Source organism: Limulus polyphemus, unplaced genomic scaffold (genome assembly GCF_000517525.1).
Source record: "Limulus polyphemus unplaced genomic scaffold, Limulus_polyphemus-2.1.2 Scaffold404, whole genome shotgun sequence".
In the NCBI taxonomy this organism is placed as follows: domain Eukaryota; kingdom Metazoa; phylum Arthropoda; class Merostomata; order Xiphosura; family Limulidae; genus Limulus; species Limulus polyphemus.
In genome coordinates this window covers 304,014-315,291 of record NW_013666014.1, presented here as the reverse complement: position 1 = coordinate 315,291, position 11,278 = coordinate 304,014, and the positions used below count along the sequence as shown (strand labels likewise).

Below are 11,278 nucleotides of genomic sequence, written 5' to 3'. Positions count from 1 at the left end.
TACGTATCAGTACTCCTCTCGATTAAAAATACTACGTATCAGTCTCCTCTCGATTAAAAAATACTACGATCAGTCTCCTCTCGATTAAAAAATACTCGATCAGTCTCCTCTCGATTAAAAAATACTCGATCAGTCTCCTCTCGATTAAAAAATACTCGATCAGTCTCCTCTCGATTAAAAAATACTCGATCAGTCTCCTCTCGATTAAAAAATACTCGATCTTTCACATACTGGTTTGGTTTACTCGGAATTTCGCCCAAAACCACACGAGGGCTATCTGCACTAGCCGTCCCTAATTCAGCAGTGAAAGACTAGAGGGAAGGCAGCTAGTCATCACCACCCACCGCAAACACTTGAACTACTTTTTTACCAACGAATATTGGAATTGGCCCTCCAAATTATCCCCAAATTTCAACGTATGTAATCTTAAAATCTAAACTGATAATAGAGAAAGTTTTCAAGATAAAGTACAGAATCAATAAATTTCAGCGCTCTTACATTGTTTATTGATATGTTTGTTCTCGAGATTACGTGGGTTAAACCACGCGTCGTTTAGAACAACGTATAAAAGACCATCTGACACCTCGTGCTGACAATTCTTCATACATCTTCGAACATTTAGATCAGGAATGTCTTGAGACTGCAGACGAAAATAACTTTAATCAGACAGGCGGTAGTACTGCCTATTTAGAGATAGCTCGGATTGTTCATTGAAAAAATATTTAAAATATCTCTTCAATAGGTCATCAGAACTTTAAAATACTATACAGTATTTCCTTTTATAACTTTATATATGTAACGACTGAGTCGCAAGTTCTAAAAATGCTATAAATATCATAGCAAAAAGTTTGGATTTCTTGTTGTTCTTTCTTCTTCTACTTTATTACACGATAACTCAAAAACCAACATAATGGTGTTAACCAAATTAAATTTGGTGACATAGTTTAAAACAGAGTATCCGCTTTTATAAGTTTCATTAATAACTAGTAGTAATTAAAAAACTCACAATTCTAGTGTAAGAAAAAAATAGATAAAGAATAAATATTACAGTTGGAACCTCATTGTATTTAGAAATTGGTTATAAATACAACCTTCCTCTGTGTATTGAAACACTGCTTTAAAAAACAAGTAAAGAAAATATGGTAGGGATGGCATTTGCATCATCCCTACAAATGGTACCCTTATATATTGTTTTTATTGTTTTTGAAGGATTGATATTAGCCATCCCTACATTTATTTCCTTTTTTAAAAAGTTTTTTCTTTACTTGTATAATATGTAGTTCCAACAACAAACAATATGTAAGAATGAATTAAACTTTGGTCATCAAGAAATCAAAGTCAACGTTGAATTCTAATGCATCAACAATTGAAATCCTTCTAAAAATGTAAGTCAAGTTTGTTTCTTGACATAATTTAACTATTCTGCTAATTTGGTGGTTATTTTTATTTTTTCGTTAAAGTTGTTGATGCATTGTCACTCAGAAAAGAAAATGTATTATCAGCAAAGGTTTTTATCATCTGATTATGCGTAATAATACTATGTGAAAAACATTTGTAGCTTTTTGGAAGAATATGTGTAGTGAGAACTTAGCTATACGTTTATTAAAAATAATGAATTTTTTCAGGTCTTCATCACTGAGTCACTGCACGTTCTAGGCCTTGTACTTCTAGTTTTTGTTGTTCTACCTGACTTGGACGTCGTGAAAGCAGTTATGCTGACAAATTGCGTTTGTTTCATGCCTGGGTTATTTGGATTATTATCACGCCATAATACTGAAGAGAGGCGACCACTTAAAATATTTTTTGATATATTTTCATTAGTAGCACAAGCAACTGGTTTCGTAGTATGGCCTTTGGTATCTAATAATACTCGATGTTGGGCAATCCCTCCAGCTATTATCTTAGTATTCATTAACTGTTGGGAGAATTACACTGACAAGCGGTCACCAATATATTTGATGAAAATACTAGCTGATGCAAAGGATGACTTGCAGAATAGTAGATATTTCACATATGTCTTTATTTCAGTTTGGAAAATGTTGTTAATATTTTGTAGCATGTTGGTCTTTCTACTGATGAACATGAACGATGTGACGTCACTCTTTCGAGGATTTAAGGTTAGTTTTCAAAACCATTCCATTATAAATGATCAAATTAGGAATTCTGCCGCATTAACCGAGTCGCCAGCAACAACATTGCATCTGGACTATCCAACTGAGATATCATCGAGTGCAATGACTCCCATTTATGTTCTTCTTGTACATGTATTTGCTTCGCGACTTTGTTATATATGCGGCAAATTTACTTGTAAAATATGCATTCAAGGGTTCAGTTTTGCTTTTCCTATTAGTCTAACAATCCCTGTTTGTGTGTCCGCTCTTATTGCATTTTGTGGAGTTCAAACAGAGGAAGTTTGTTTCTTCGAAAAACTTTTTCCAGAGCACTCCTTTTTTTGGACCTGTCCTGAGGGTGAGGTTTTTGCAGATTTTGTTTCTAAACAGTATGCATGGATGTGGTTATTTTGGCTGTTGTCACAAACGTGGATAGTTGTGCACATCTGGACACCAAAATGTGAAAGATTGGCATCAACTGAGAAGTAAGCTTTTTGTAATTTCTAAATAAAACGTGATACATGAGAATAATTATAGTCTACAAAAATATAAACGTAATTTGAATAAAAATCATAGATAATAAGAATTTTTTATCAACATCTGAACACATTTTAAATAACCTAAATGCACTTACTCAGAGTTACTAGGTGAATAAAAATCATTACATCTTTTTTTTTCTTTACCTTTGAATAATAATTATTAAACCTGCTTGCACTAGATTACTCTGATACGGTTCATTGAACAAAACTGTAGGGAAAGGTGAAGAAGAAATCTTGTAATCTTAGATTGATAATATAGTTCAGCTTTGGTTGGTTCGTTTAATCCAACCTTATTGGTGAAACAGCCCCAACTACAAGCATTGCATTTTTTAACATATACAAAAGATTATGCCCAATGTTAATCAGGAGTTTTTATTTACCATATGTATGTATATATCGTTGAAAATGAGTAATCAGAAGTTTTTATTTACCATATGTATGTATATATCGTTGAAAATGAGTAATCAGAATTAATATTCTTAAATTTATGTAAGATTTTTACGAATTAAAATGAATTTAATGGAAAAGTGAAATGTTTTAAAATGAACCATTTTGTATTATAAATGTTCTCTCTATTTAAACCAAACATTGGGCATAACCTTTTGTATATATTAAAAAATGCAATGCTTGTAGTTGGGGCTGTTTCACCAATAAGGTTGGATTAAACGAACCTTCATGACGGATTAAAATAGCCTCCATCTAACTCATAATCATCTGAAGTTAAGCTAAATGCTGCATTTCTCAACTGCACTTAACTCGCCTAAATGAACGTTTAAATTATCCCAGGAGGGATTGGGAAGGTGGTGCATATTATCTAGGATAATGACGCTAAAGAACGTTGGCATATGAGGCTAAAATGCCCCGTGAGAGGGGCCTTACCCTAAGTCACTGATTGTAAAGCAGTTGCACTTTATAAAATATTGTTGAACTTGAATTGTGTTTCTTTTACGGGATACTCGGCTGTCTTATACTCCTCATTCTTTGAAATTAACAAAATGAAATTCCCTAAAATATCTCCTTTGTAACCGTAAGTGCTTACCTCAGATAAAGTAAATTATCACGGACATTCAGTAAGGCACGAAAACTTGTCACTGTCGGTGCGATTCAAGCGCTGCTATGCTGTGTAGGTTCAAAAGGTAATAAACCACTATAAATAATGGCCGAAAGTAGTGAAAGTCGGTGGAAATTAGGAAAGGAAACTATCTACGCTTCCATAAACTCCAACAATTTCAAAGGCACAATACCAAGGCAAGGGTTAACCCTCTCAATACAGGTAGGTCAAAGTGCGCATGTCACTACCATTTTAGACTTAGAGTTATATTTAAAGTTTAATTAAATCACTTTAATGCTGTATTATATAAATAAAGTTGGCATCAAAACTAGATCCTTCTAGATCAGGTTTTAATATCATTTAAGTTTTGATTTCATAATTTGGAAACGAAATATTTAGAAAATTTCCAATATTCATTTGTCGCTATCACATGACACTTCTTAGTAATTTATTACCGTAATTTGAGCTTTGCCTTCATCGCGTTTGGTACAACTTTAACTGCGTGATTAGATGTTAGGGGCGGTTGAAAGAGCAATAACACAATAAAATTAAATAAAAGTAGATGTAAACTGTTACGAGCATTAAACTGTTAAAGATAAATAATTGTTATGTTATAATATGCAGCCATTTTAGGGGAAAAAAGGTAATTTTTTTCTGATGGTTAAACGGTCAGTTAAATGGATCTAGTTTGTATAGTGTTAGATTAGAGAAAGTAATAGATAAAATATAAACTGTAACTGAAAAAACTACTGATATTCATTTCGGAGTCTCTAGAGGTTATGCAAATGAAACTTAAACTATAAGATGAAAATCCTCTTGTACTCACTGTCAAAAGTGTCTGTATACGTTAGAGTTTGAACCCACACTAGCGGGTGTCGCTACCTTCGCGCCCCTCACAGCTGACACTAAGGCACCCAATGGGAATAATCGTTCTTAATAGTATACTTCTTTGTCTTAGGGCCCGGCATGGCCAGGTGGTTAGGGCGCTCGACTCGTAATCTGTGGGTCGCGGGTTCGAATCCCCATCCCACCAAACATGGTCGCCCTTTCAGCCGTGGGGGCGTTATAATGTGACGGTCAGTCCCACTATTCGTTGGTAAAAGAGTAGCCCAAGAGTTGGCGGTGGGTGGTGGTGACTAGCTGCCTTTTTTTTAGTCTTACAGTACACTGCTAAATTAGGGACGGTTAGCGCAGATAGCCCTCGTGTAGCTTTGCGCGAAATTCAAAAAACAAAAACAAACAATCTTTGTCTTAGACCAAAGTTTCTCCAAAATAAAATATTTAAGTGGCGCTTTGATCATTCACATTCAAACCTGTTCGTCAGTTTGTTCGTACAAGGGGTCTCGTGAACAGTAGTAATATATATACTCACTCTAGATGTCAGAACATGAAATACAAGAGTGGCCATTTTAGCTAAGTGGGCTGTCTTACCTCACTTCCTATTATAAACATGCTACAGTATTATTAAACAATTATTTTTGAAGTATTAACAGCAAATATAAGCTCTAATAATGCTCTATACATAACTTTCTAGTTAAGTATTTCCAAGAGAAATGTCATCATAAACTTCATTCATGACAAACATAAAAACTATTGAAATGACGTGAAACCAAGCGAGGTCGTCAGGTTTTAATCGTTAAATAAATACCCTGTGTTAATACTTATCTGGATTTGGTCAAAATAACTTGTATTTTTATTTAATTTCTATCACCTATCTAGAACAGTTGTTTCTAACACTGATGTTCACTTTTTTTTCGTAGACTTTTTATAAATCCAATGTATGTGAGTGCTTTGATTGATCAATCTCTGGCTTTAAATCGAAGGCGAGACGATGAAGCTGAAATCAAAAGCGAAGTACGTAAGAACCCTATCCAAACATTTTGTAGTTCTTGTATAGCAACTGACAGTCCAATTGTAAAAGAAAATTTTGCAATATACCTTACACGTACTGATATCTATTACTACAAATATGACTATATAACAACTTTTTAACCAATATTTTAATGTATTACTTTATTATACTTTTCTTTTATAATTAATTTTATGCGAAACATAAAAATAATTGTACAGTTTGAAAGTACGTCATGTAAATGAATTCGATGAATTCCACGGTTTAACTTCCTTGTTTTGAGAGGTTATCAATCTTTATTAAATAATTTCTAACCCTGAGTGAAGTATTTGTTAATTGAGTCATACTGAAACCTATATTTTGTATTCGCGTATAATCATATTATTATTATCACATCGTTAGCGGTTGTCACAAAAATTATACCAGAATTAATAACAAGAATATGCACTTTTAATGTGACATGAATGTAATTCAGAATTGCAATACTCCAACATGTTTCATTAACACCCCTGGAAGTGAATAAATGAATCAACTGATATAACATTTATGTTGGAATGAGGATTTACAATTGCATTTGTGCTAGGCCTAAAGAGGTAATGTTCATTACTCATCTAAGGACACGCATGTTTCTCTGTCTTGCATTTGTATAATTAATTTCTTATAATGCTTAATTTTAATGGGGATATTAGGAAAGGTGACAATATCACATTTTCAAAATATTTTCGAGTGCAAATAATATGGCATGTATAATGTTAGAAATTGAATGACAGATTTAAATAGGTAGTCTACTAAGAAGAATGTTGCTAGATTTGATTATTATTTATTGTAATCTCGTCAATTGAGGAACTAAAAATGTTGTTACGTCTGTGTTCGTTTGTTAATTTTCCGTAGAAATTCTTTCCGAGAAACTTCCGCGATACAAGTCCTTTCTTAAATGAAACTACTTTATTCTTTATCAATTCAACTTTGCAATACACTTAATTTCCACAGTCAGTTTAACTTAAACACACGCTATAATTCACAACGATTCACGCACATTATTTACAGTGCCTATCGCCCGCTTGACTCGATTATCCGTGTCTATATCTTCAATCTCTCTATCTGCAACTATCTTGCCGTCACTTTATTTGCCGCCTTATATACTATAAAAGCGCACATCTAGATTGCACTCGCCTATTCGTGAATCTTCCAGATACTCATCACGTGTTACCAGCGTCTGGTGACTTCCGCTGTCGTAACAATATTATCGATAAAATATATGAGTGGAAATATTAAAAATAAAATAAAAAATGTTATTTTTCCTTTTATAATACATATATAACATTGATCAAAAATATATGTAATATCCTGGCCTCATTTATTATTACTTCTCGAATTCAAATAATTCATAACTATTTCCTAATAAATAATGGTTAGCGTGTGCGGACTGTAAATGTGTTGGTTGATTGTTCGCAGCGTATTACCAGAAAAACACATTTGCATTTGGGTTCGTGGCTGCACTATAAGAGTGACGGTAAAATCTGTCAGATGAGAATAACTCAAAAGCTGATGGCAGGTGCTGTCCATTAGCTCTTCAGAGCTCTTTGCGTAGTTTTGCACGACAATTCTGAAACAAACAGGCCGATTAAATATATATATATATATTGTATTTGTGTTGTTGTTTGTTATTAAGCACAAAGCTACACAAAGGGCTATCTGTGCTCTGCCCACCACGGGTATCGAAACTCGGTTTCTAGCAGTATAAGTCAGCAGACATACCACTGTGCCACTGGGGGGGGGGAGCTTTGTAATCTACAATGTGAACATTCAGGACCACTTCATATATCTTGTAACACAGTCTAGTCCACGCTAACCAAGTCGTGCAAGTAGGTCAGTAGCCGTTTGTATAATATAAAGTTTGCATTTTGCAAAAAGAGATATATTGAGCTACTGTAAAGGATGTACTTTTACGTTATATTTAATCCATTTGATTCGACTTGTATAAAATAAAACTTGCTCAAATTAACTAGAAGCTTTTTTAGATTGTCCTTTGGCATTGAACTGATTATTTCTTAGAAAAATGTATTTTCAGAAATCTAAGTACATCGAAAAATGAAAATACATTTATTTACCTCAGACTTTTGAAATAGGAAATCGTATTGTAATTTTTCCAAAAGCTAAGCTATTTACTTGTAACGTGCCCTATGAATCCAAGTATCAAAAATGTTGACGTTGAAATTGCTGGACAAGTCGCAACGTGGGTATCGGGAAATATATCAACTAAATGTAGTTTTATATTTCATAATTAATAATTACATCTAAGCTCTCTAAGAACATTGATGATAATCTGTTGTTGTTTTTTTCGTAGACTTTGTATAAATCCAATATATGCGGGTGCTTTTGATTGATCAGTCTTGGCTTCAATTTGTAACTTAACAGTAGGTTTCACAGAGAGATATATCAGTTTTGAAGTCTGAATTATTGATGTAATATACATAAATTATTATTATAGAACATTTAATTGTATAATGTGCTGTAGTCCTAGATAAAAATGCATGAGTTATAGGATTTTTAAAAATGGAAGATTTCTAGAGACTTCTTAACAAACAATGTTAACTAGATAACCTTTTTTTTTAAGTGGAACACATGGAAAGATAATTTCTCTATTCTGTGTTTCATTGATTTACGTAACGTTAATTAGTTAACATATTAATCTTAGCCTAAGAATAATTCATAAGGGAAATTAAAAAAAGCACCAGGTCGCGCTGAACTTTTTAAAGAAATGCCTGGAAAATGCTTAAGAACGACCTGGTTCGACCACTGGAAGTGAAATTCAAAATTCTCTCTTTGTTAGTATCAAAATGCGACTTCGCTTCAACATTGTTTCACAACGTCAAAGTTGTCTTTAAAGTGAATTATAGTGTTTCTAAATACATTTTTAGCAAGCACATATACACAGTATCTAGCTTATCATGTAATTATAATAATAATATAGTTATTTTCAATACGTTCTCCATTTACTGCTCTTAACTTTCATTATATTTTTTTTTATCTTCAAAAAACAAAAGTGTACAAGCGTCAAATGATTTTTAATTATTTTGTACCACCAAGGCTACGAAAGAAAACTAACTTTTTGTCGTACTCCTACTTTCCGGAAGACAGACAGAAATAGTTTGATAACTTTGCTTTATGATGAATTCCATTTTTAATTTGTCAGATTTTTTTTAGGATCTTGACGACTTAGAAAAGGAGGAGACCCAAATGGCAGAAGTTTATAAAACAGAACCTTCACATGTCGATATACAACAGCATGTGTCATCTCAAAACGCTAGAAATGCAAACAACATAACAAGGATTTATGCATGCGCAACTATGTGGCACGAGACAGGAGAAGAAATGTTTAAGATGTTGAAGTCCGTAATGAGGTAAGAAATGTTACCTTGTTCTCTTATGTTTGGATAGAATAATTACTCGAAAATAATCCAATGCATTGGAAATAAGATAATAAGTATTGTTTAGTGTTGGATTTTTATAATTGTTCAGATTGCCAGTATAATGATTTTAAAAATACTTAGTTATTTCATTTTGTTTAGAATGGATGAAGATCAGTGTGCACGAAAAAATGCCCAAAAATTCCTTGCTGTTGTGGACCCAGATTATTACGAGTTTCAAGGTAAAGACTTTAATATCATTCTAGGTTCTTCTTTTATTTAGAAAATATGCACTTTTGATTAAAACTAAATAAATGTAAAAAATAATTGGCGCATACTTCTATATTATTTTGATACCCGTTTAATAATGTATTCGTTCTAATCGACCCCTCAAGCGATAAATCTGTTGGCTTATAATGCTAAAAATGGGTTTCGATACCTGTGGTAGGTAGAATACATATAGCTCATTATATAATTTTGTGTTAATAACAAACAAACATACAAATAAACAAAATCGTTTCTTGATGTTTCACCTAGCTAAGAGGGACATGATTAATTTATTCATATTTGGTGTTAAGGAAAATTACAAATGCTGGTGTAAACAAAGTTATGCAGTCAATACATAGATTATTTAATTTTTCTCTTCTATTTAGAGCTGCCCAATATAACATTAGAATGTCCCTTTTCATGCATTATTTTTATCCTTCACATTATTTTTGTCTGAGCGCATCTCAGTGGTTAGCGTTTCGGATTGTAGAGCCGAGCTTCTGTAGTGTGTAAAAATTGTGCTCCGCATTTTGGGGCCATGGGTGCGTTATAAGAATGACAGTCAACTCCCACTATTCAGTATGACAATAATTTATCGTCGGCAGTCCTTTGCGAGCGAAGACGACGTCTCCTAGGGTGAATGTGTTCTCATGTGACTAAACAGCCCAATTCGAGAGTTACATTTTTTGGAACACCTCTTGCAAATAGTGCACAGAGGAAGACGTTGTCGTAAAGAAGGATTGGCTTCTTCTTCTTTCCTCTTCTTTCGCTTCTGCTTCTCATTTTCCCGTCGATCAGTTTCGAATGTTTCTGTCGCATGATGGATTAGACGACGCCAACAAGAACGGTCAAACGCATCCTCCTCCCATGTGTTGAGGTTAATGGATACTTTTTTTAGGTTGATTTCAGGCTATCCTTCCATCTTTTTTACTTGTCCACCCCGAGAACAAGTGCCGTGACGAAGTTCCGAGAAAAGGACTTGACGAGGAAGGCCATGTTCCTGCATACGGAGACAGTGATCGGCCGAAGGAAGTTGATTTTTTATCAGCCAAAACGTGTTTATGACCCAGGAGTAGCCTGTGCGTGACTTCTTTCAGAGTGGGGATAGCGGAGCACAGGCGCTAACCACACTAATTTGGCAGGTCAGTACCGGTGTTCCAATGACCTAGACAACCAAGACGATTGACAGTACTTCCCCTCCCAGCCGTTTAAAATCTCGCACATTCCCTTCGCCTGATCCGCAGTTTAGGTCTTCTGTGGCTTTCTTCGTCTAGTCCCTTCTCCTCGACCTTACCGTTTAGGGTGACCCTGCCAGGAGTGAGAACTACCGCCGGTATTACTCTCGGAGTCATTGAAACACACAAGCGCTCTCACCGCGACAAGGTGACGACACTATTGAGTGAAATGACAAGAATAGCAAAAAATTAACAGTGGGTGGTTTTGAGTAACTGCTTTTCATCTTCAAAATTACGAATAGGTAGCGCACAGAGCCCTCGAGTAGATTTGTGAGACACCCAATAAACAAACACATTGTTTCCTAATTTTTCAATCTCGTTAAATAAAATATAAACGAAGTTGTATAGAGATAGATCTCCAGTGAAGCGCTGCAAAAACGTTAAGTGCACTCGCTTGATTGACTTTGTTAATAAAGATTATTTTCCCTTTGACTTAACTTGAAGAAAAAGCCCAAACACAGTGTAAAAGCAAAGCCAGATAATTCAGATTCAACGCTGTGATACATTTCTTGACATTCCTCATGGTATTGCAGTTACTACACTTATCTCTAAGGTTATCGGTGTACTTTAAAATAGTACAAATATATTCGAGTATTGTTTATGTTTCTAAACTTAACTAACTAAAATTGTATGTATGTATATATATATATATATATATATATATATAATAATAATCCCCAGCTTACCTTCAGAGCCTTGGCTACAATTACATGAACACTAAAATAAACTAAATAAATTAATTAGTTAATTACTTTCGTTTTACTTTAGTTTCTATTGTTCCCGTCGTACAAAGGTAAATTTTAGTTTTGGTTTGTT

The 11,278-nt window shown here is 34.0% G+C and overlaps 1 protein-coding gene across 1 annotated transcript in view; it reads left to right on the top strand.

Moving 5' to 3' along the window:
• Positions 1 to 11,278, top strand: part of LOC106458013 — an 84,549-nt gene that overhangs the window by 30,664 nt on the left and 42,607 nt on the right. The window contains exons 4-7 of the mRNA XM_013917462.2: positions 1,626 to 2,596; positions 5,462 to 5,555; positions 8,758 to 8,954; positions 9,123 to 9,202. Coding sequence (XP_013772916.1) covers positions 1,626 to 2,596; positions 5,462 to 5,555; positions 8,758 to 8,954; positions 9,123 to 9,202 — 1,342 coding nt within the window. The remainder of the gene's footprint in view (positions 1 to 1,625; positions 2,597 to 5,461; positions 5,556 to 8,757; positions 8,955 to 9,122; positions 9,203 to 11,278) is intronic.